The following is a 26,644-nucleotide window of genomic DNA, read 5'->3' as shown; positions in this document are numbered from 1 at the left end:
GATGTCTAGGATAAAAGCATTATTAAAAAAAAAAATAGAGGTCTGAAATGTCAAGGGAAACTCCATAGTTTCTTTCTTCCCATGTTGGACATGCTGTTCTGGTTGAGAATAAATGAAGTCTCTATAAATCACCTCACACAGTAGGAGCATTTAAATTATGAAGCATCTCCAGAAAGTTGTATAGTCTTTGTGACATTATTCAGGGAACCGTGCCTTACAGCTCATGGGTGCTATTTGCTACAGATTAATTCTTAGCCAAAGATATACTGCTAAGGGCATTTCAAGCATAAAGACTCTTCCTTATCATTAGCCAGAGAACCAACTGACAAAGATATTAAACTGGATCACCTTCCTTCTTTTCTTTTCACTGAGGATATCCCCTCAATGATGGAAAATAATGGATTATAAACCACTGCTCTGAGATGGAAAATGTCTCAAGATTTACTGAAATAAAGATATCAATTATTCTAAAATTATATGTACACATTTATATTTTGTGTGTGTATATATTTCTATATTATATACCTATATTTTTATATAAAATCCCAATGGGGTTTTTTATCAAAGTATAGTTGATTCACAATATTATGTTAGTTTAAGATATACAACATAGTGATTCAACATTTCGATAGATTATACTCCATTTAAATTTATCATAAAATATTGGCTATAATCCCTGTGATGTACATTATATCTTTATAGCTTTGTTATTTTACACCTAATAGTTTTGTCTCTTAATCCCCTTCCTCTCTCTTGTCCTGCCCTCCCACCCCTCCCCACTGGTAACAGTTTGTTCTCTGTATCTGTGAATCTGTTTCTGTTTTGTTGTATTAACGTGTTTGTTATATTTTTTAGATACTGCATTTAAGTAAAAACATACAGTATTTGTCTGTCTCACTCTGACTTCACTAAGAATAATACCATCCCATCCATCCATATTATTGCAAATGGCAGAACTTCATTCTTTTTTATGGTTGATCAATATTCCATTGTGTGTGTTGTGTATGTATATATATGTGTGTGTATATACATACACATACACAACATATCTTCTTTTTTTTTAATTAGGCTACTGATTTTATTCAGGGGTCCCTAGTTTTTCCATTAATGTCTTTTATCTGCTGAAGTCCTATGTTGCATTTAGTCATCATGTCTTCTTCATCCTCTTCAATCTGACAAATTTTTAATCTTTCATGACTTTGACAATTTTGAAAAGTACTGGTCATATATCTTATAGAAAATCCCTCAGTTTGAAGTTGATGTTTTCTCAAAATTATACCAGGGAATATAAATTTTCAAAAATAACACCACAAAGATGGAGTGTTATTCTTGTAGCATCATATTAAGGTTCATGATATGAAAATGACTTATCACTGCACACTACATCTTCTTTATCCATTCATCTGTTGATGGAAACGTAGATTGCTTTCATATCTTGGCTATTGCAAATAATGCTGCTATGAACATCGGGGTGCATGCAGTTTTTCTAATTAGTGTCTTCTGCAGGTATATACTTAGAAGTGGAATTGCTGAATTATGTAATAGTTAACATTGTTAAGAATATCCATACTACTCAAAGCAATCTACAAATTTAATGTAATCCCTATCAAAGTACCCATGACAATTTTCACAGAACTAGAGCAAAAATTTCTAAAATTCATATGGAACCACAAAACACCTCAAATACCAAAAGCAATTTTGAGGGAAAAGAACAAAGCGGGAGCTATCACAATCCCTGACTTCACACTATACCATAAAGCTAGAGTGATCAAAACAGTATGGTGTATTGGCATGAAAACAGACACATAGATCTATGGAACAGAATAGAGAACCAGAAATAAATCCATACGCATATAATTAATTAATCTACCACAAAGGAGATAAAGATATACAATGGAGGAAAGATAGTCTCTTCAATAAGTGATGTTAGGAAAACTGGACAGATACATGTAAAAGAATTAAGTTAGGACATTTTCTCCCACCATGTATCAAAATAAACTCAAAATGAATTATGACCTACAAGTAAGACTGAAAACCATAAAACTCCTGAAAGAAAACATCTTAAGTAGTGCATTCTTTGATATGTCTTAATAATATTTTTTTGAATCAGTCTCTTCAGGCAAGGAAAATAAAAGCAAAAATAAACAAATGGAACCTAATCAAAGTTAGGCACTTTTACACAGCAAAAGGAAAACATCAACAAAACAAAAGGGCAGTCTACTGAATGAGAGAAGACATTTGCAAATAATATATCTGATAAGAGGTTAATATCCACATTTGTATAAAGAACTCATACAACTCAATTAAAAAAAAACTCGATTAAAAACAAACAGAAGACCTGAATAGACATTTTTCCAAAGAAGACATGCAGATGGCCAAAAACACACGTAAAGCTGCTCAACATTGCTAGGCATCAGGGAAATGCAAATCAAAACCACAAAGAGATATCGCTTCACACCTATCAGAATGGCTATCATCAAAAACACAGCAAACAATAAATAGAACTTCCCTGGCAATCAGTGGGTAAGACCCCATGCTTCCACTACAAGGGTCATGAGTTTGATTCCTGATCAGGGAACTAAGATCTGCATGCCGCATGGCATGACTGGGAAAAAAAAAAAAAAAGTTAAAATAAGTACTGATGAGAATGTGGAGAAAAGGAAGACCTAGAACACTGTTGTTGAGAACGTAAATTGGTGCAGCCACTTTGGAAAATAATATGAAAGCAGAAGTCTTCCAGTCATATCTGACTCTTTGCTACCCCATGAAATTCTCCAGGTCAGATTACTGGAGTGGGTAGCCTATCCCTTCTCCAGGGGATCTTCCCAACCCAGGAATCGAGCCGGGGTCTTCTGCATTGCAGGTGCATTCTTTACCAGCTGAGCTACTAGGGAAAACATGGAAAATAATATGAGGATTCCTCAAAATACTAAAAATAGAACTACCATATGATCCAATAGAGTTTTATTATAAGAACTTTTAAAATGATTTTCAAGAACAAATGGAAGAATAAATGCCCAACTATATCCAAGAAGTCAAGAGAAAGAAAACTAGAAAGATTTGCCTTATCAGATATTAGCAGTTACTATAAAACTACCATAACCAAAACTAAATTTCACTGGCAAGTAATAGATAAATATGTAGACTTTAAATAGACTACTAAACAGTTTTAAAATAAATCTAGTATAATGGATAACATGATGTTTATTAAAGAATGATTTTTAAATAGTACTTGCCATCTAAAAAATATAGAAGTCCCCTTATCTTACAATATAAGCAGGAAAAAAACCACTTTGTGTGATTTGACACTCTCAATGTAAAATACGATATTAGGAAAAATTAGGAGAATATTTTAAAATATTGGTTTGAGGGAGACTTTCTTAATCAAGACAGGTTGCCCAGAAGCAGAAAGAGAAAAATAGGTGTATTTGGTAATGAACCAGAGAAGTAAAGGAATAAGTAAATTTTAGAGTTATTAAAAAACCTATAAATTTTTTTAAATTAAAATATTCCCCAAAAATATGAAAAAGGGATTAAGGGACAAAGTAGTATTGGAAAGGAAATAAATTGTTGTATTTTGTAACAACTGATAGACATTCTATAGTATTGATTATTCAGGAAATACAGGAACAATCATATCATTTAGAATTATGAAGCAAAAAACCAGAACTGAAAAAAAATAGCAAAAAGTGGTTACTGTTGAGGGGCAGAACCCAAGAGTAAGAGATTGGGTAAGGATGAAATGTAGATGTTTTGTGTATTTTGTATCTATACATTGATTTTTATCTCTATTTCTTATTTCCAATTTTATTGAGATATAGTTGACATATAGCATCCTGTAAGTTTAAATACAGTGATTTTATGTACACGTGTATTGCAAAATGATTACCACAACAAGCTTAGTTAACATATATCACCTATAACAACTCTTAAGATCTACTTAGGAACTTGTAAAGTATATAACACAGTATTGTTAACTGTAGTCATCATGCTGTACATTATATCCCCAGAAATTATTTATCTTTTAACTGAAAGTTTATACCTTTTGACCACTTTCATCCATTTCCCCAACCCCTACTGCCGGTAACCACCAATCTGTTCTCTGTTTCTATGAACTGTTTTTTAGATTCCACATATAAGTGAGATCATAAGTGTTTACCTTTCTCTGTCTGACTGATTTCACTTAGCATAATGCTCTCAAAGTCCATCTATATTGTTGCAAATGGCAAATTTTTTCTTTTTATGGCTGAATAATAACCCATTGTGTATCTCTCTGGGTGTGTATGTGTATTTTTATTACCCATTCATTTTTTGATGGATGCTTAGACTGTTTTCCATACCTTTGCTATTGTAAATTATGCTATAATGAACATGGGAATACAGAAGTCTCTTCAAGATAGTGATTTTTTTCATGCAAATATATATCCAAAAGTGCAATTGCTGGATAATATAATATCACAGTTTTATTTTTCATTATTTTGAGAAATATCCATATTCTTTTCTTGTAGTGGCTGCACCAATTTACACTTTCACTAACGATGTATAAGTGTTCTTTTTCTCCACATCCTCATCAGTATTTGCTATCTCTTTTTCATGATGGCCACTCTAACAGGTGTGAAATGACATCTCGTTGTGGTTTTGATATGCATTTCTCTGATGATTAGTGATCAGATCAGATCAGATCAGTCGCTCAGTTGTGTCTGACTCTTTGCGACCCCATGAATCACAGCATGCCAGGCCTCCCTGTCCATCACCAACTCCCAGAGTTCACTCAGACTCACGTCCATCGAGTCAGTGATGCCATCCAGCCATCTCATCCTCTGTCGTCCCCTTCTCCTCCTGCCCCCAATCCCTCCCAGCATCAGAGTCTTTTCCAATGAATCAACTCTTCTCATGAGGGGGCCAAAGTACTGGCGTTTCAGCTTTAGCATCATTCCTTCCAAAGAAATCCCAGGGCTGATCTCCTTCAGAATGGACTGGTTGGATCTCCTTGCAGTCCAAGGGACTCTCAAGAGTCTTCTCCAACACCACAGTTCAAAAGCATCAATTCTTCGGCGCTCAGCCTTCTTCACAGTCCAACTCTCACATCCATACATGACCACAGGAAAAACCATAGCCTTGACTAGATGAACCTTTGTTGGCAAAGTAATGTCTCTGCTTTTGAATATGCTATCTAGGTTGGTCATAACTTTCCTTCCAAGGAGTAAGCGTCTTTTAATTTCATGGCTGTAGTCACCATCTGCAGTGATTTTGGAGCCCAGAAAAATAAAGTCTGCCACTGTTTCCACTGTTTCCCCATCTATTTCCCATGAAGTGATGGGACCGGATGCCATGATCTTCGTTTTCTGAATGTTGAGCTTTAAGCCAACTTTTTCACTCTCCTCTTTCACTTTCATCAAGAGGCTTTTGAGTTCCTCTTCACTTTCTGCCATAAGGGTGGTGTCATCTGCATATCTGAGGTTATTGATATTTCTCCTGGCAATCTTGATTCCAGCTTGTGTTTCTTCCAGTCCAGCGTTTCTCACGATGTACTCTGCATATAAGTTAAATAAACAGGGTGACAATATACAGCCTTGATGTACTCCTTTTCCTATTTGGAACCAGTCTGTTGTTCCATGTCCAGTTCTAACTGTTGCTTCCTGACCTGCATACAGATTTCTCAAGAGGCAGATCAGGTGGTCTGGTATTCCCATCTCTTTCAGAATTTTCCACAGTTTATTGTGATCCACACAGTCAAAGGCTTTGGCATAGTCAAGAAAGCAGAAATAGATGTTTTTCTGGAACTCTCTTGCTTTTTCCATGATCCAGTGGATGTTGGCAAGTTGATCTCTGGTTCCTCTTCCTTTTCTAAAACCAGCTTGAACATCAGGAAGTTCACGGTTCACATATTGCTGAAGCCTGGCTTGGAGAATTTTGAGCATCACTTTACTAGTGTGTGAGATGAGTGCAATTGATGATTAGTGATACTGAGCACCTTAGCCATATGAATATCTCCTTTGGAAAAAATGTTCAGGTCCTTTACCCACTTTTAAATATATTATTTGATTTCTTTGCTATTGAGGCTTATTAGTTCTTTACATATTTTGATTATTAACCTCTTATCAGGCTTATGGTTTGTAAATATTTTCTTCCATTTCCTAGGTTGCCTTCTTGCTTTGTTGATTGTTTCTTTTGTGTTGCAGAAGCTTTCTAGTTTGATATAATCCCACTTACTTATTTTTATGCTGTTTCTCAGGCTTTAAGGGTCTTATGTTTAAAACTATTGCCAATATTGATGAGATTTTTCTCTGTGTTTTCCTTGGGAGTTTTATGGTTTCAGGTCGTACATTTATTTACATCTGTATTCCATTTTGAGCTTGATTTTGTGAGTGATATGAGGTCTAGTTTCATTCTTTTCCATGTGAATATCCAGTTTTCCCAGCACTGTTTAATAGAGGGACTGTCTTTTATCCATTGAGTATTCTTGGTTCCTTTGTCAAATATTAGTTGTCCATATATATTTACATGGGTTTATATCTGGGCTTTTGATCCTCTTTGATTTGGTCTAAGCATGTGTTTCTATGCCAGTGCAATACTGTTTTGATTATTATAGCTTTGTTACATAGTTGGAAATCAGGTCATGTGATGCCTCCAGCTTTGTTCTTCTTTCTCAGGATGCTTTAGCTATTGATGATCTTTTGTGGTTCCAAATGAATTTTAGGATTTTGTTTTATGCATTTGTAAAATGACATTGGAACTTTGGTAGAGATTGCATTGAATCTCTAGATGACTTTGGGTAGTATGGAAATTCTGACATTATTAATTCTTCTAATCCATGAATGTATGATGTCTCCATTTATTTCTGTCTCCTCTAAATTTATTCCTAAGTATTTTATTGTTTGTGTTGCTGTTATCAATGGAGTTGCCTTCTTTATTTCTTTTTCCAGTAATTCATTGTTAGTGTATAGGAACACTACTGCTTTCATATGTTGATTTTTGTATTCTGCATCTTTAGTGAATTTGTTTATAAAAATTAACATTTTTAGCAGAGTCTTCAGGATTATATATATATATATATATATATATATAATTATTCATAGAGACAACTTTTTTCTTTCTGATTCTGATGCCTTTTTTTTTTTCCTTGCCTATTTGCTCTGCCTAAGACTTTCAGTACTATGTTGAATAGAACTGATGAGAGTGGCCACCCTTGTTTTATTCCTGATCTTAGAGGAAAAACTTTCAGTCTTTCACCACTGAATATGATTTAACTATGGGCTTGTCATATATAACCTTTATTATATTAAGTTCCTTCTATGCCAGGTTTATTGACTGTTTCTACTATGAATGAGTGCTGAATTTTGTGAAATACTTTCTCTGCATCTATTGAGACAATAATGTGATTTTTATTTCTTATTCTGTTAATGTTGTGTTTATTGCCTTGCATATGTTGAACCAACCTTGCATATGAGGGATGAATGCCACTTGATCATGGTATATAATTCCTTTAGTGTTGAATTTGGTTTGTTGGAATTCTGTTGAAAAATTTTGCATCTATATTCATTAGGTACATTACCCTATAGTTTTCTCTTCTTGTAGTACCCTTATATAGCTTTTATATCAGGGCAATGTTAACCTCATAAAATGAGTTTTGGAATGTTCACATCTCCATTTTTTAATAAGATTTGGAGAAGGATTGGTGTTAATACTTTTTTTTAAATGTTTGGTCAAATTTGCCAGGGAAACCACTGGCCTAGGGCTTTTCTTGGGAGGATTTTGATTCCTGACTCAGTATCCTTTCTTGTTTTGGTCTGTTCAGATTTTCTGTTTCTTCATGTTTCTATCTTAGTAGGTTGTATGTTTCTAGGAATTTATCCATTTCTCTTAAACTGTCCAATTTTTTGGCTACACTCAGGTGGCATTTTAAGTCAGTCTTTAGATTTGACTGTGCAATTTCCCTGGTGTTCTTGTTATGCTTCCTGATCAGATGGGTCCAGAAGCTATATACAGCCCTAGTCCGGACCTTGAATTGGCTTCCCATCCTGGGTCTGGGGCTGTAGGTACGTTCCATCACTGGTACAACTCATTGACTGGGTGCTCAAATCAGGTAGGACTGCTCATCAGTCTTCCTGGCCAGACAGTGTCACCAGTTCAGCTCTGCACGTGGCAGAGCTACTGTTGGGCTTTCTGCTTGGGCACTGCTGCAGGCAGGGCTGTAGGGTGGTCTACAGTCTCCCAGAAGCTCTCAGTAGGCTTTTTGATTTTGCAGGACTGAGGGATAACTCAACAGTAGGTGGGGGTGGGGGGCATGAATGTGCTTCCCTGACTGGGTAAGGTTGCAGCAGACTCCAGGGTCAGCATGGCTTATTGACTAGGGACCCAAACATGCAGAATTTGCCCTGAGCTCCCTGATCAGATGGGGCTACTAACTGGGCTCTGAAGATGGTGATAGACACTCGCTGGGTTCTCTGCTCAAGTGCTACTATGAGTGGGAACATAGGATGGGGACTCAGCTTCCTGGGTGCTTTAGTTAGGCTTCTTGGTTGGGGAAAGCTGGGGGCTATATTCAGCAGTAGTTAGGACTTCTATTAATAATTAGCTTCCCTGCATGAATAGAGTGGCAGAACAGCTTGGCAGAATTGTACACTGAGTTCCCTATCCAGAGGGTCCAACCAGCCTGGCTCTGCAGATGGGCAAAGCCTCTGCTAGGGTATTTTCCTAGGCACCACTGCTAGGAGAAACACAGTCTGCCAAGATCTGAGTTCCCTGCTCCTCTTCTCCAGCTCAATTTGATCTCCAGTGATCAAATCCGACAGATTCTCCCCACAATACCTGTGAGACGAGACCCACATGGACCTCCCAGCAAGCAAACCACAATGATGGGGGAGTTAGATTTCCACCCTGGGCTCTCTTCTTCCTGCTGGAGAAACCATAAGCACTGGCGGCCCTCTCGGTGTAGTTCTCTGCCAACCTAGGAGAGGAGCAACAGTGTCAGAATGCAGCTAATCCTTTCAACCTCTAATGCGGTCCTTTTTGATCTCTGTGGTCCAGGGAGGTGCTTTAGCCTCACCAATGTATTCTGGGATTTTCACAAAAGTGTCTTGTCTATGTATATTTGCAAGTTGGTCTTGTGAGAGGAACTGAAGCTGGGGTTAACCTATCTTACTCGCCATATTGATGACATCACTTTAAAAAATAATTTTACTTATTTTATTTTTGGTTGTGCTGGATCTTCATTGTTGCTTGGGCTTTTCTCTAGTTGCTGAAAGCAGGAGCTGCTCTCTAGTTGTGGTATGCATGCTTCTCATTGCAGTGGCTTGTCTTGTTGCAGAGCACAGGTTCTAGGGCATATGGGCTTCAGTAGTTGCAGCATGTGGGCTCAGTAATTTTGGCTCCTGGGCTTTAGAACACAGGCTCAATGGTTAGGGCACATAAGCTTAGTTGTTCTGTGGCATGTGGGATCTTCCTGTCTCCTGTATTGGCAGGTGGATTCTTTACCACTGAGCCACCAGGGAAACCCTGATGATACCACTTTTATCTCTGTTTCAATATAAATGTAATTTGTAGTAAAGTAATTATAAATTCAAGTTAAAGAAAAATAAAATGCAAGTTGGTCCAGATCATTCCTGAACTTATAACCCCTCAAAGGCTTATATTTTAACTCTCTCAGGCACTGCATGCCCCAGGGAGGCATTCATTTAACTACCTAGTTTGCACTAGTGCTCCTGTCTGAGTTATGGCACAAATAGCTGACAGCAGACCTGGAGTAAGTATTACCAAACAGCTGACCAACATCAGTGGTCCAAAAACACTGGAAAATGTACCTTTTTCCTTGTGCAAACCCCAGTACACATCTTTTTAAAAATATAGAGATCACCGGTCCAGGTTCGATGCATGAGACAGGGTGCTCAGGGCTGGTGCACTGGGATGACCCTGGGGGATGGGATGGGGAGGGAGGTGGGAGGGGACTTCTGGATGGGGAACACATGTGCGCCTCTGGCTGATTCATGTCGATGATGACAAAAACCACTACAATATTGTAAAGTAATTAGCCTCCAAATAAATTAATTTTTTAAAATAGAGAGATCAGCAAAACCCTTGAAATTCAGAGATTTAATAAAAGTCTGGGTAAGATTTTGGTATCAATGGAATTTATCTGAAATTTCCTATCAGTATCCATCCTTTTTATGTTCTTCTGAGCTCTTGACATTGATTACATGTCTCAACTGGCCCTTTTTCTTATAGCTTATGGAAAAATTGATCTGGCTAAGGTGATGGATGGAGTCAAAGCTCTTGCAGGTGAGGGAGAAGTTAGTATAAACCTAGCATCCTAATTTTTATAGTAATTGCATTTTCTTCAGACCTTAATTAACTATATGATAATTCTGTCACTTAACTTCTATTTAATGTTTGTATGTCCAGGAGTATTTTCTTATGTATTTTCCACTATACATTTCATTTCTCTTATTTTGAGACACCAAAATCTATAATAAAAAGTGAAATGGATCTTTAGAAAAGACCCTGGTAACTTTCCAAAAGAAAGATGATAGGTTGTACATATTGATAGAATTGTTAGGATAAGCCATATACAGTTTCCTAATTGACAAGAGGGATATAATATCCATTTATTGTCATTGTCCCTTTGAATGTGTTAGTACAGGCCTCCCAAGAAAGCAAAAGCCAAGGCAGAATTAAACATTAATGGACATTATTAGGGGGAAAGCCTGTGTAAGAGCAATAGGGAGGTGACCTAAAAAGCCTAGAGGCTCTCAGACTGTAATGCAAATGTGACAGCTAAAGAGAGAAAGGAAGAAAAAGCTGAGTGGAAGCATCCTATATTGCCATTCAATCTAAGGAAGGTCTGCAAAGTCTTCAAGGAATCCTGTGGCCAAAGTCAGTCCCCTCTCCCCCAGGAATAGGCCTCCCTGAGTGCAGCATTCAATCACTGGGTAAGAGAAACCTGTTGGAGGCATGGCCTTAGTACAAAAACAGGGATGAATTCCAAAGCAGCAGCTGGGGCCCTTGGTCACTTATGTTCTCTGCAGTTGGAAGTCCCAAAGGCATGTTTTCATGGCCACCATTGAGAGTGCCCTCTTGTATCAGTCTTAGAGAACAAATTGTGTTTCTATGAGCAACGTTATCTCTGTGCACTTGGTCAGAGCTTAGTGACTGTTACTCCCCCAACCCATACTCATACTGTACTGGCATCATAAATTAGTTTCATTATTTACAATCATTTGATTGTACTTTTATTCCATGTATGCCATTATTTTAATATTTTTTATTAAGGAGGAAAAGTTGATATCAATGATGTGAAACTTGACCTGGAAAACATGGGGATTGAGCTCAAAAATAGAGAATACAAGGAATTGGTGAAAATTCTGTCATTTGATGGTAAACATTACAAATATCAGTATAATCAAAAAGAGCTTTAGCTTCTCTATCTGTGAGACCCTCTAAAATCCTTCTTTTTCCTAAGCTTCAGAAAATAGAAAGTCAATCTCAAAAAAATATTTTAGTGTCCATTTATACCTGAAGTGAATCCCTATACATGCAATTTTACTTTTAGATTGGGAAGCAACATCCTAATTATGATGACTCATGGGAAACAAAACCTGTATTTTGATGAATCATCTTATCAAGAGGAAAAAGAAGTGATTAATCTAGCATTTGTGGACAGAAGAAAAAGGTTGATAGTTTAGACATGAATAAAGGCAGGATTGGGGGGAAGGGATGTGCACATTGTAGAGTGCCTATTGTGCTAAACATCCCCAGTTTTCTCTAAAATTTTTTTATAGTAGAAATTTTTACTAAAAATCCTGAAAAGCCAGTTTTCCCTGAGAGGTGACTTAAATTCTACCTTTTCTTACAGATGATAACAAGGTCTTTCAAAACAGGTTGCTAGAAGCTGTGAAGTCTCTTAAAGGTAATTGAGAAGTATAATGAGAATGAAGACAAATGGGGGATCCTCATAATTATAGTTTCCAAGACATTAAATTAGTGAGGGCTTCCATCTCTCATATATACTGATTGCAAATTTATGCTTCCATTGAAGATCTAGCTTCAGTTTAGCAGCTGATCTACTTTATATCTAGAAAGTCTTCCACTTTTTGAAGATTTTTCCAAACTTTCAAGAAAAGAGATATCAAATTTCACATTTGCATAGAAAAAAATAGCAACAAAGATTAACGGTTATTCAGGGATTTTAATCAGCCACAGTAAAAAACTAAACTAAGAGCTGAATCATCAAATCATGGTGTTCAGAAGTAAAGAATGTTTGCCTCCAGAGCTAGAATTCTCTTAGCATTTATTCAATGCTATTTGAAACTTCGTATTATATGGGCTGGTCCCCAAGACAAGTCTCAAGGTAGTAACCCTAATTCTAATTTCATAGTCGATTTTCTTTATAGGCATAAAGTCCTTAGTCTCTTTACCAAAATTGTTGAGGGTTTTTCTTTTTCACATTTTAAAATAAACATTCTTAACCCTAGTAGATATGAAGGGGGGCTGCTCCCCAGGTGGCACTAGTGGTAAAGAATCTACCTCCCAATGCAGGAGACATAAGAAACTTGAATTCGATCCCTGGGTTGGGAAGATCCCCTGGAGGAGGGCATGGCAACCCACTCCAGTATTCTTGCTTGGAGAATCCCATGGACAGAGGAGTCTGCAGGCCACAGTCCATGGGGTCACAAAGAGTCAGACACAACTGAAGCAACTGAGCACACATGCCCACATATACAAAGGGGAGTCTGTGAGTAGGCTTTAAAGAATATATGACCTCCTTGAAATTATATGCCATCTTTGTGAGCACTGACATATAGTGTTCATGAAATTCACAACATGGTATGTGTCTCCAGAAGATTTACGTTTGGGGAGTTATGTAATTTTCTTCAGGGACTGTCTCTTTCCTTAGGTAAGAAAGTCAGTGTCAACAGCTTGAGTACTATACTGGACAATATGGGAATCAAGCTTACAGATGAGGAACTTAAGGATCTGACTCAGAATCTCCCTGTTGATGGTAAGCAAGTTTGGGGGTACTATGGCTAGATACTGGGAGAATTTAGGCATAAGCACTGTTGGCACAAAAGGTCCTAGGAAAAGGAACCTTAGGAATGGTAATCTACCCTGACAGTAATCAAGAAGCTGTAAATGTGGATGCAGCATGTAAGCAGCCAGTTATCAAAATCAACATGAAAATATTGCACTCTGTTTGTATGTCTTTATGTTCTCTACCTATATTATAGTCAGTAACAGACAGTCCTTCCACATTTTGAATAGAAAAAGGCAGGCTTTTTAGATAATGGTACTTCTGAATTTCTTTACATCACAATATATATGGGTTTCAAATATTACAGAACTATAAGTAAAATTCATATTATTGATATAACTTTTATGTTGAGGTTTTCTTTCTAGTCCTCATGAAGGTGATAAAAATTGGTAAAATAATAACATAGAATATATTATTCATTAAATATAAATATATTCTTCCATAGTCAATTGGCAATAGGATATTCTTTTCAACTTCACTGATATATAGTTGACATGTAACAATTTGATACACTTACATATTGCAAAATGCCATCACCTCACATAATTTTTTTGATGAGAACTTTTTTTTAACCGTTAAAAATTTTTATTTATTTATCTTTTCCTGTGCTGGGTCTTTCTTGCTACATGTGGGGCTTCTCTAGTTGCAGCGAGTGGGGACTATTCTCTAATTGCTGTGTATGGCTTCTCATTGTGGTGACTTCTCTTGCTGTGGAGTGTGGGCTTCAGCAGTTGTGGTGCATGGGCTTAGTTGCCTCATGACATGTGAAATGTTCCTGAACCAGAGATCGAACCTGTATCCCCTGCATTGGCAGGTGGATTCTTAAACAATGGACCACCAGGGAAGTCCTAGTGAGAACTTTTAAGATCTACTCTCTTAGCAACTTTTGTGTATATCATCTGTCCAATACTGTTAAATATAATCACTTTGCTGTATATTCTATCCCCAGAGTTTCTCTGTCTTTGATTTTAGACAGTCATTTCATTGCATCTTGGGAATATTGATTTGGTGTAGAAATTGGAGGGGGTGAGGGTTCATGAATGAACTTGAATGTCCAAATCTCTCCCCAGATTTGGGAACCTCTCAGTCTTTACTTCTTGAAATGAGCTTTCTACCCCTTTCTCCCTCTCTACTTATGGGTTTCCAGTATTGCACAGATTGTCTTTTTTAGTGGTATCTCATAGTTTGTGTAGGTTTTATTCATTCTTTTTTATTCTTTTTTCTCCTTTAACTGGATAATTTCAAATGACCTATCTTCTATTAATACTTCATAGGTTCTCTCTTCTGCTTGATCAGGCTTCTGCTGATCTATTACATTTTTTCATTTTGTTCACTGTATTCTTCAGGTCCAGATTTTCTGTTTGGTTCTTTTTCATAATATCTACAGTGGAAACAGTGTCAGACTTTATTTTTTTGGGCTCCAAAATCACTGCAGATGGTGACTACAGCCATGAAATTAAAAGACGCTTACTCCTTGGAAGGAAAGTTATGACCAAGCTAGATAGCATATTCAAAAGCAGAGACATTACTTTGCCAACAAAGGTCTGTCTAGTCAAGGATATGGTTTTTCCTGTGGTCATGTATGGATGTGAGAGTTGGACTGTGAAGGAGGCTGTGCCCCGAAGAATTGATGCTTTTGAACTGTGGTGTTGGAGAAGACTCTTGAGAGTCCCTTGGACTGCAAGGAGATCCAACCAGTCCATTCTGAAGGAAATCAGCCCTGGGATTTCTTTGGAGGGAATGATGCTGAAGCTGAAACTCCAGTACTTTGCCCACCTCATGCGAAGAGTTGACTCATTGGAAAAGACTCTGATGCCTGGAGGGATTGGGGGCAGGAGGAAAAGGGGACGACAGAGGATGAGATGGCTGGATGGCATCACTGACTCAATGGACGTGAGTCTGAGTGAACTCCAGGAGTTGGTGATGGACAGGGAGGCCTGGCGTGCTGCGATTCATGGCGTCGCGGAGTCGGACACAAGTGAGCAACTGAACTGAACTGATCACTATTAAACCTCTTGTTTTGCTTTTTATTGTTTTCCTGATGTCATTGACTTATCTTTCTGTGTTTTCTTATAACTTACTAAGCTTCCTTAAAACAACTATTTTGAAATCTTATTGGATAGATCACAGATGTTCATTTCTTTAGGTTTGGCTACTGAAAAATTATTGTGTTCCTTTAGTGATGTGTTTCTTTGATTTTTCATGTTCTTTGAAGACTCGGGTTGCTGTCTTCACATTTTAAAAAAAGCATAACTTCTTTCAGCCTTTATGGCTGGCTTCAGGAGAAATTCATTCATTAGAAGAGTCTGTACAGGTAGCTGCCTCTGTGTGTAGTGGCAAGTCTAAAGTCCCTGGAGATCAGCAGAACCAGAAATTTGGAGGAAAAACTGGACACAAAGTGGACAAGAGTGAGGATAAACGAATCCACAGAGACAGCCTGGGGTCCCTATCTATCTTTTCCCACTTCCAACTCCAACAACAGTTTTTACAAAAGAAACTTGCACCCTTTGCCATGAAACTGCATGCATGGCTGACCCAGGACTCAGAGAAGCAAAAGGAGGAGATTTGGCAGGAACTGGGAGAGCTGCAAGCCCAGCTGCTTCAGGCCAACAAAGGTGAACAAACTTGTAGATAGACAAAGACGAAATGGCAAGCTGTGGTGGTGCCTGGCCCTCTACATGACCTTTCAGTATGCAGTGGCTGCTGCTTCACTTTTGCTTCCGAAATATCATGCAAGTTTCTCCATGGCCACCTCTACCTCAAAACCATACAGGACTGGCAAAACCAAATACTGGCAAGGATGTGGAGAAGCAGGAATTCTCAAACACTGCTGGTAGGAATGCAAAATGGTATGGCCACTTTGGAAGACAGTTTGGTGGTTTCTTACAAAACTAAACATACTCTTACCATACAACCCAGCAATCATGTTCCTTGGTATTTATCCAACAGAGATGAAAACAACAGAGATGAAAGCCACTTTATTCATATTGCCAAAATTTAGAAGCAACCAAAATGTACTTCAGTAGATAATGGATAAGTAAACTGTGGTTACAGTTACCATTCAGTCGCTCAGTCATGTCCAGCTGTTTGCAACCCTAGGGACTGCAGCACTCCAGGCCTCCCTGTCCATCACCAACTCCCAGAGTTTACTCAAACTCATGTCCATTGAGCCGGTGATGCCATCCAACCATCTCATCCTCTGTCGTCCCCTTCTCCTCCCGCCTTCAATCTTTCCCAGCATCAGGTACATCTAGATAATGAAATATTTTTCAGCACTAAAAGGAAATGAGCTATTACACAATGAAAGGACATGGGGGAATCTTCAGTGCATATTACTAAGTGAAAGAAGTCAATCTGAAAAGGCTACATGCCGTATGATTCCAACTCTGTGATATTTGGAGAAAAGCAAAACCATGGAAATAATATAAAGATCAATATTTGCCAGAAAGAGAGAGAGGAGGAGAGATGACTAGGAAGTACACAGAGGATTTTTAGGGTGGTTAAAATACTCTATATAATATTATAATGATGGATATAATATATTATAACTTTGTCCAAACCAATGGAATATATGACATCAAGAGGGAATCCTAAGGTAAACTATGGAGTTTGGATCATTATGATGTGTCAGTGTAGGTTCATCCTTAGTTAAAAAAAAAAAGTACCACTCTGGTGAATGATGTTGTTAATGGAGGAAGCTGTGCATGTGTCGGGGTAGGGGGTATATGGAATCTCTGTACCTTCCTCTCAAAGTTTTGTTGTAAACCTGAAACTGCTCTAAAAAAATAAAGTATTTTTTAAAAAACCATAAATTATAAATTAATAAGTAAATCCATACAGGGAAGGAAATTCTTAGAAATGTAGTCTCAACTTGCTGCTGCTGCTACTAAGTCGCTTCAGTCGTGTCCGACTCTGTGCGACCCCACAGATGGCAGCCCACCAGGCTCCCCCGTTCCTGGGATTCTCCAGGCAAGAACACTGGAGTGGGTTGCCATTTCCTTCTCCAGTGCATGAAAGTGAAAAGTGAAAGTGAAGTCTCTCAGTCATGTCTGACTCTTCGTGACCCCATGGACTGCAGCCTACCAGGCTTCTCCATCCACGGGGTTTTCCAAGCAAGAGTACTGGAGTGGGGTGCCATTGCCTTCTTAGCTAAATTGAAATCACTATGTTCAATAAAGATACTAATAATAATATTACTCATGGAAAATCTTGGTATAATACCCTTTTTTCCTGTTCCTACATTGTCTCTCTCAGAAGCGGGGAAGGTTCATATAAATAACCTGGACAATACTCTAGAAAGATTTGGAATTGCCCTCACAGAAGAGGAACTTGCAAAGCTGTCAGAAGACCTACAAATTGATCGTGAGCACTGTTTTACATCTGGTTCTTAAAAAATAAATTTAATCGACATGTTAGAAAGGTTGGAAAGGATTCCAGTATTAAAGTCAGAATAAATCTTGGATCTGTATTACAGTTCATCCAACATCAGCATCTATTTTCCCTCTCCATACCAAGAATTGCAGAGGGTGCTGTCAAAGCTCTAATACATCTATAAGAAAGCAAAAATAATAAGGATATGAAAAATTATATATAGAGAAATCAGCAGGCCCATTCTTTTGTTCATCCCTCTGTCTCCCGAAATTCATTCTAAAATAAATTCAAAGATTCTCCTCGTAGTGCATGAGGCCTTCTCAGTCCATCTGCCTCTTTGATATCTTCTCTTCTTTTTTTCCTCTTCAGACCATGTTGAACTATTGGTAGTTTCACACACAAGACATACCTCTAGACTTTTATCTTCTCTCAATCTCTCCTCCATGTGAAGCCCTTTTTATCTGTATGTATTTCTGATGCACCCTGACTAATACATTAATCTAGTTAATGCACTACCTCCTGCAGGAAGCAATCTTAGGACATACCGGACTAGCTTAGAGATCCCTTCCTCAACTGTATGTTCATACATGAAGTAAAGTTACCAGAATACCGGGCCAACTCTAATGGTATCTTCAATGTATAATGGCTTATAATGGCTTCCAAAACACGAGGAAAAGTATACTTTTCCTGACCCAGATTCTGAAATATGAGACCTCTGTATTAATGAAAGTCACCTTAATTCCCTGAGATCCAAGCATTTAATAAATGGTCTTAGTTAAAAATGTTTTTAATGGAATCATTTCCACAAAATATACGTCTTGAGTTTGTTTTCTGAACTTGTGACATTATCTTCATTGAGCTTTTTCTTGTAGCTAATGGGAAAGTTGATCTGAAGGAGGTGATGGATGGAGTAAAAGCCACTACAGGTAGGTGAGAAATGATAAATCTAAGATATTTAAATTTACTATAATTATATTTCACCACTATCTCTTAATTGCCATGTTAGTTGTGGCACTGATCTCTTCATTTGTTAAATGTTATACTAATTGCTAGCAATTCACCTATTTTCTGGCATATTTTTAATATTAGTTTCAGGCATACTGTATAGATTCATTAAAAGTCATTACAAAATAATGGCTATAATTCCCTTGCTGTAAAATATATCCTTGTTGCTTGTCTACTTTATACATAGTAGTTCATATTTGTTAATTCCATAACCCTGTTATGCCCTTCCCCCATTCTGTCTCCCTACTGATACCGACTAGTTTGCTTTCTAGATCTGTGAGTCTGTTTCTGTTTTGCTGTATACATTTGTTTTATTTTCTAGATTTCACTTCTAAGCGATATCATACAGTATTTGTCTTTCCTTATTTCACTAAGCATAATATTCTCTAGGTTCGTCTACATTGCTACAGATGGTAGACTTTTATTCTTTTTATGGCTGAAATACTCCATTGTATATGTGCCACATATTTTTTTATCTGTTCCTCTATTGGTGGACATTTGGGTTACTTCCATATCTTGGCTGTTGTAAATAATGCTGCTATGAACACTTTTCAGATTTTTCCAGATGTATATCCAGGAGTGGAATTGCTGGATATTATGATAGTTCTATATTCAGTTTTTTTTTTAGGAACCTCCATATCATTTTTCAAACTGTCGGTACCAATTTGTATTCTCATCAACAGTGAACAAGTGTTTCATTTTCTCTATGTCCTCTCCAATATATTATTTGTAGACTTTTTGATGATAGCCATTCTGACAGGTATAGGCGATCTCACTGTGACTTTGACTTGCATTTCTCTAATATAGTGATGTTGAATATCTTTTCATGTGCCTTTATTTGTATATGTCATTTAAGGCCACTGTTTCATTATTGATTTTCTGTCTGGGTGATCAGTCTATTGATGTAAGTGGGCATTAAAGTCCCCTAGTATTATTTATTATTGTCAATTTCTCCCTTTATGTCTTTTGGCATTTGCTTTATGTATTTTGGTTCTCCTGTATTGGGTGTATATATGTTAACAAGTATAATATCCTTTACTTGTATTGATCCTTTTATCATTATATGATGTCCTCCTTTGTCTTTTATTATAGACTTTGTTTTAAAGGCTAATTTGTCTGATATGAGTATTGCTACCCTGGCTTTTTTTTTCATTTCCATTTGCATGAAATATCTCTTTCCATACCCTCACATTCAGTCTGTGTGTCATTAGCTCTGAAGTGAGTATCTTGTAAGCATCATATACAATGATGTTGAGCTTTTAATCTAATCAACCACTCTAAGTCTTTTGATTGGAACATTAGTCAATTGACATTTGAAGTAATGTTGATAACTATGTGCTTATTACCATTTTATTACTTGCTTTTCCAGTTGTCATGTAGTTCTCTGTTCATTTCTTTTTCATTGTTTCTTCCTTTGTGATTTGATTTCTTTTTTTAATTATATACTTTTGAACAGCCCATGGTTTCATTAGTGTTTCTTTTTATTTTTTTTTCTTTTTTTTTTTTTTAATTTTATTTTATTTTTAAACTTAACATAACTGTATTAGATTTGAACAGCCCATGGTTTCATTAGTGTTTCTTTTTAAAAAAATATTTATTTATTTATTTATTTGACCACACCAGATCTTAGTTGTGGCACACAGGATCTTCAATCTTTTTTGCAGCATGCGAGATCTTTAGTTGAGGCATGCAAACTCTTAGTTATGACTTGTGGGATCTAGTTCCCTGACCAGGGCTCAAACCAGAGTCCTCTATATTATAAGCATGGAGTTTTAGCCACTGAACCACCAGGGAAGTCCTTGATGATTTTCTTTAGTGGTGTCCTTGTGGCCTTTCATTTTAATTTTTTATGTCTACTGTATGCCTTTGTGGTTGCCATGGGGTTCATATATGGTGACCTGTAACCATGTACAATTACTTGTTTTCAATTGGTTATCATTTAGGTTCAAACACATTTTTTAAAAAAAATCTACATTTTTAACTCTTCTCTCCCACATTTTGTGTATTTGATGTCACATTTTACATCTTCATGCTTATACCTCAATTGTTTATTGTACTCACAGTTGCTTTTATAATTTTTTGTCTTTAAATCTACACACTGGTTTATTTAAGTGGTAGATCCTCAGTCTTCACTATATATTTGCCTTCTTTCCACTTAGGTGAGGCCCTTTTATGTTTCTTGTAGAGTAGTCTTAGTATTGATAAACCCTTTTAGTTTTTCCTTGACTTAGAAGTTCTTAACCTCTCCTTCTATTCTAAGTGATAATTTTTCTGGGTAGACTACTGTAGGTCACAGGATTTCCCTTTTGGCGTTTTGAATACAGCATGTCACTCCTTTCTGGCCTCCTAAGTTTCTGCAGAGAAATTAGCTGATAGCCTTATGGAGATTCCCTTTATTTGTCTCTTTCTCTCTGTTTTTTAATATAAATTTGCTGCCTTTAAATTTGTATTTTTATATTTAACTTTTCCCATTTTAATTACAATAAAATGGTATGTGGGTCTTGGTGTGGGTCTGTTTGGGTTCTTCTCATTTGGGACCCTCTGTCCTTCCTATATCTGGATATCTGTTTCCTTCTTTGAGTTTGGAAAGTTTTCAACCATGATTTACTCAAATACATCTTTGATCCCCTTCTTTCTCTCTCTTCTCCTCCTGGGACCCCTATAATGTGAATGTTGGTATGCTTAATGTTATCCCAGAAATCTCTTAAATGATTTTCATTTTTTAAAAATTGTTTTTCTTTTCACTGTTCTGAATGGATGATTTCCATTAGTCTATCTTCCAGTTCACTTATGCATTTTTCGGTTTCATTTAGTCTGCTATTCAACCCTTTTAGTGTCTTTTACTTCAACTACTTCTCATTTCTGAGTAGATCTTTTTATATTTTCTAGTTTCTTGTTAAAATTTGGTGGAATTTTCTTTTATCTGTTCTTTTCTCTAATTTGGTTCAGTTCAGTTCAGTCGCTCAGTTGTGTCTGACTCTTTGTGACCCCATGAAGCGCAACACGCCAGACCTCCCTGTCCATCACCAACTCCCGGAGTTTACCCAAACTCATGTCCATTGAGCCGGTGATGCCATCCAACCATTTCATCCTCTGTCATCTCCTTCTCCTCCTGCCTTCAATCTTTCCCAACATCAGGGTCTTTTCAAATGAGTCAGCTCTTTGCATCATGTGGCCAAACTATTGGAGTTTCAGCTTCAACATAGTCCTTCCAATGAACACTCAGGACCGATTTCCCTTAGGATGGACTGGTTGGATCTCCTTGCAGTCCAAGGGATTCAAGAGTCTTCTCCAACACCACAGTTCAAAAGCATCAATTCTTCTGTGCTCAGACCTCTTTATAGTCTAACTCTCACATCCATACATGACCACTGGAAAAACCATAGCTTTGACTAGATGGACCTCTGTTGGCAAAGTAATGTCTCTGCTTTTTAATATGCTGTCTAGGTTGGTCATAACTTTCCTTCCAAGGAGTAAGCGTTTTTTGATTTCATGGTTGCAATCACCATCTGCAGTGATTTTGGAGCCCAGAAAAATAAAGTCTGCCACCATTTCCCCATCTATTTGCCACGAAGTGATGGGACCGGATGCCGTGATCTTAGTTTTCTGAATGTTGAGCTTTAAGCCAACTTTTCCACTCTCCTCTTTCACTTTCATCAAGAGGCTCTTTAGTTCTTCTACACTTTCTGCCATAAGGGTGGTGTCATCTGCATATCTGAGGTTATTGATATTTCTCCCAGCAATCTTGATTCCAGCTTGTGCTTCCTCCAGCCCAGCATTTCTTATGATGTACTCTGCTGCTATTGCTGCTAAGTCGCTTCAGTCGTGTCCAACTCTGTGCGACCCCATAGACGGCAGCCCACGAGGCTCCGCCGTCCCTGGGATTCTCTAGGCAAGAACACTAGAGTGGGTTGCCATTTCCTTCTCCAATGCATGAAAGTGAAAAGTGAAAGGGAAGTCGCTCAGTCGTGTTCAACTCTTAGAGACCCCATGGACTGCAGCCTACCAGGCTCCTCCATCCATGGGATTTTCCAGGCATATAAGTTAAATAAGCAGGGTGACAATATACAGCCTTGACGTACTCCTTTTCATATTTGGAACCAGTCTGTTGTTCCATGTCTAGTTCTAACTGTTGCTTCCTGACCTGAATACAAATTTCTCAAGAGGCAGGTCAGGTGGTCTGGTATTCCCATCTCTTTCAGAATTTTCCACAGTTTATTGTGATCCACACAGTCAAAGGCTTTGGCATAGTCAATAAAGCAGAAATAGATGTTTTTCTGGAACTCTCTTGCTTTTTTGATGATCCAGAGAATGTTGGCAATTTGATCTCTGGTTCCTCTGCCTTTTCTAAAACCACCTTGAACATCTGGAAGTTCACGGTTCACAGACTGTTGAAGCCTGGCTTGGAGAATTTTGAGCATTACTTTACTAGCGTGTGAGATGAGTGCAATTGTGCGGTACTTTGAGCATTCTTTGGCATTGCCTTTCTTTGGGATTGAAATGAAAACTGACCTCTTCCAGTCCTGTGGCCACTACTGAATTTTCCATATTTGCTGGCATATTGAGTGCAGCACTTTCACAACATCATCTTTCAGAATTTGAATTAGCTCCACTGGAATTCCATCACCTCCACTAGTTTTGTTTGTAGTGATGCTTCCTAAGGCCCACTTGACTTCACATTCCAGGATGTCTGGCTCGAGGTGAGTGATCACACCATCGTGATTATCTGGGTCGTTAAGATCTTTTTTGTACCGTTCTTCTGTGTAGTCTTGCCACATCTTCTTAATATCTTCTGCTTCTGTTAAGTCCCTACCATTTCAGTCCTTTATTGAGCCCATCTTTGCATGAAATATTCCACTGGTAGCTCTAATTTTCTGGATAAGATCTCCAGTCTTTCCTTTTCTATTGTTTTCCTCTATTTCTTTGCATTGATAGCTGAGGAAGGCTTTCTTATCTCTCCTTGCTATTCTTTGGAACTCTGTATTTAAATGGGTATATCTTTCCTTTTCTCCTTTGCTTTTCACTTCTCTTCTTTTCACAGCTATTTGTAAGGGCTCCTCAGACAGCCATTTTGCTTTTTTGCATTTCTTTTTCTGGGGGATGATCTTGATTCCTGTCTCCTGTACAATGTCATGAACCTCTAATTTGGTTAACATTTTTATTACAAAATCTTTGAATTCTTTATCTAGTAAATTATTTATGTCTGTTTCATTATTTTCTCAAGAATTTCCCCCTGCTCTTTCAATTGAGACCACTTCCTCTGCCTTTTTATTTAGCTTAACTTTCTCTATGTCTATGAATTTAGGTGAAACAGTTGTCTGTTGAGGTCTCTAAGTGGTGTCCTATTTGGGAGTGTCCCTATACAGACTGCATGTTCCCAATGCATTTGGTAGGAGAGCTGGATTTGACATGGATGCAAAGTCAGGTCTTTCCTCAGGGTGTGCTAGCAGCTATCACCTTGATGAGGGGATGCATGGAGATGGAATGGGTAGAGCTGGAGCTAGGTGTGAAGTGAAAACTCCTCTCTATTCAGTGGTCCTTCATAGCCTTATTGGGATTGGAGTCTGATCCCAAAATGCTGGAGCTAAAAGCCCTGACGGTTGGTTCTAAGTGAATGCTTTTACTTCTCCCAGTACTGGAACTCTTGCGGCAAAAGGGGTACTGCTGAAGCAAAGGGATCCTTGCATGCTCTCAGCTCATGTACGCTGAAGACAGAGATCCAAGTTTTCTCCAGTGAGCTGCCTATGCAGGAGCCGACAGTTGTTTCATTTGTTCTGTTCAGACACAACCTGTGTACAATTCCCCTTTGTCTCTCAGCTGATTACTGCTCCCAGTCGCCACTCCCCCTGCCTCTTGTGGGTATGCACCACAAGGTAGGCAGGCTCATATGGACTCTTAGCATATATTAGTGTGTGAGCTATGGTGGAGCAACTACCATCAGAGTTCTACGCTGCCTCAGATGTGCTGCTTGAGTAAGTGCCAACAATGGTCACTGCCAACCAACCCAGGCTGTACCCTAGGTCACCAGTGTGTGACACAGTTAAGTTTTCTCCCCAGGCATGGCAGCCCTAAATCCTGTGCCATGCTGCAACATAGACCACGCAGATTGGAGTGTTCACTCAGTTCATGCTGGTGTGCACACCAAGGGAAACCCAGCAAGCACTAGAGTAGTCTTCTAACTGCCCTCTTCCCCCTGACTAGGAGGCAAGGCATTGTGTGTGTGCTTGCTCCTCATGAGCAGAGTCCAGGCTTCCTATAGCCCTTCTGTTAGTCCCAGCCGTCCTCCAACTACCTCCCATGTTTAGGAACACAGGGCTGGGGCTCCCAATCTGTGTGTCTTGCCACACACCCACCAAGGTGGGTCTTTGTCCGTGTATTCTCCCTTTTTCCTCTGAGTTCCCTCCCAGGCGCACAGGTCCTGATCTGATCACTCTTCTTCTCTTCTTACCTGATTGCATGTGGGTCTTTCTTACAACCATGGCTGTACAAGAGTCTTTCTGCCAGTTTTCAGTTAGCTTTCAGTGAGAATTGTTCCACATATAGATTAAAAAAATTTTTTTATTGCAGTATAGTTTATTTGGGGCTTCCCAGATTGCACTTCCCTGGTGGCTCAGAGAGTAAAAAATTTGCCTGCGAAGCAGGAGACCTGGGTTCGATCCCTGGATTGGGAATATCCCCTGGAGGAGGTCATGACAACCCACTCCAGTATTCTTGCCTGGAGAATCCCCATGGACAGAGGAGCCTGGCAAGCTACAGTACATGGGGTTGCAAAGAGTCAGACACGACTGAGCGGCTAAGCACAGGTGGCACTAGTGGTAAAGAACCTGCGTGCCAATGTAAGAAACATAAGTGATGCAGGTTCAAGCCCTGGGTCGGGAAGATTCCCTGAAGGAGGGCATGGCAATCCACTCCAGTATTCTTGCTTGGAGAATCCCTTGGACAGAGGAGCCTAGCAGGCTACAGTCCATAGGGTCGCAAAGGATCTGACATGATTGAAGTGACTTAGCAGCAGCAATAGCAGCAGCATGGTTGATTTACAATGCTGTGTTAGTGTCTGCTATACAGCAAAGTTAATAAGGTATACTTATACATATACCCACTGTATTGTTCATGTGTTCATGGGGGAAAGTGACTTCCATGTCCTCTTACTCTGCCATCTTGATCGATTCCTCTTATTTTGCTTTTTTCTTTGTTACAACAACCAAGCTCTATATTAGTTTTCAATAAAATAAAGTAAAAATAAAGTGAAGTAAAACTTTAGTGAAAACTCCAGATACTTAACAAAGATGAGACGAACAGATATTACCTTGATACAATTTTTTGAATAAGTAAATTATTTACAATATTCTAATTGAATAGAGAAATAAATAATGTAGATTTCACGGATTTCAGAGCTGCCCTGACATTGTCATCATGATTATGCCTCCCTTTATTAGCATTTAGAGCACAAATTACTTTTCTGTGAGTGTCATACTCAGTGTACTCAGAGGGGTCTCATCGGCCTTTGCTCTTCATTCTATGTCTATTCATACCACATAGCCAAAGACGAATCTTCCCTATTTGGAACCATAACATGAACTTTTAAATTCATACATGCAGTGTTGTCTATCTTCTTTAAGGAGGGGAAGTTGATGTCAGAGATGTGAAAACCACTCTGAAAAACATGGGAATAGAGCTCACAGATAAAGAATACTTGAAACTGTTGAAAAATCTGCCTTTCAATGGTAAGCATTTCAAATATTGATATGACCTTAAAGGGTTCTTTAAGCTTTTATTTATCTATTTATTTTTGGAAAACTGAAACTATTACCATTTGCTAAGATGCAAAAAATAAAAAAGAACTCTACTCAAAATAATCTAAATGTTCATTTATTCCTGAGAGAAATTCCCATCTATGCAGTTGCCTTTTAGTTTTAGAGTAAAGTGTCCCCATCATGTTGAATCATGCTATCAAGGGGAAGAAATTTCAGAGGTTACCCTCATCTCTTAAGTACCTGTAGGTGATTTGAGAAACTAAAAAAGGAAAATATGTAATGCCAAACTAGAAGGGAATGAAAGGTAAGAGGTGGAATCACATCAAAAAAGAGTTCTGTATATTATACGATACCTGCATGTTAACATTTTGATAAACTTTCCCTAATTTTCTTTCAAAATTGATTTTGGCAAATCATGAAAGTCCTAGCTTTACTGAAATAATTTTAGCTAATAGCCACGTAATTTCTCTATGACCTAAATTTTGCC

General features: G+C 38.1%; 1 protein-coding gene across 12 annotated transcripts in view; it reads left to right on the top strand.

Moving 5' to 3' along the window:
- Positions 1–26,644, top strand: part of LOC102391025 (EF-hand calcium-binding domain-containing protein 13) — a 96,719-nt gene that overhangs the window by 26,512 nt on the left and 43,563 nt on the right. For 9 of the 12 annotated variants that reach the window (XM_044938836.1, XM_044938839.1, XM_044938835.1 and 6 more), the window contains 4 exons: positions 12,893–12,997; positions 17,282–17,389; positions 18,271–18,324; positions 26,023–26,127. In XM_044938836.1, the coding sequence (XP_044794771.1) occupies positions 12,893–12,997; positions 17,282–17,389; positions 18,271–18,324; positions 26,023–26,127 (372 nt within the window). The remainder of the gene's footprint in view (positions 1–12,892; positions 12,998–17,281; positions 17,390–18,270; positions 18,325–26,022; positions 26,128–26,644) is intronic. The other 3 variants (XM_044938845.1, XM_044938843.1, XM_044938840.1) reach the window with 1 other exon arrangement.

This window comes from Bubalus bubalis, chromosome 3, assembly GCF_019923935.1.
Source record: "Bubalus bubalis isolate 160015118507 breed Murrah chromosome 3, NDDB_SH_1, whole genome shotgun sequence".
Taxonomy (NCBI): Eukaryota; Metazoa; Chordata; class Mammalia; order Artiodactyla; family Bovidae; genus Bubalus; species Bubalus bubalis.
The sequence above is the reverse complement of the archived record's forward strand: the minus strand, read 5'-3'. Positions and strand labels throughout refer to the sequence as shown.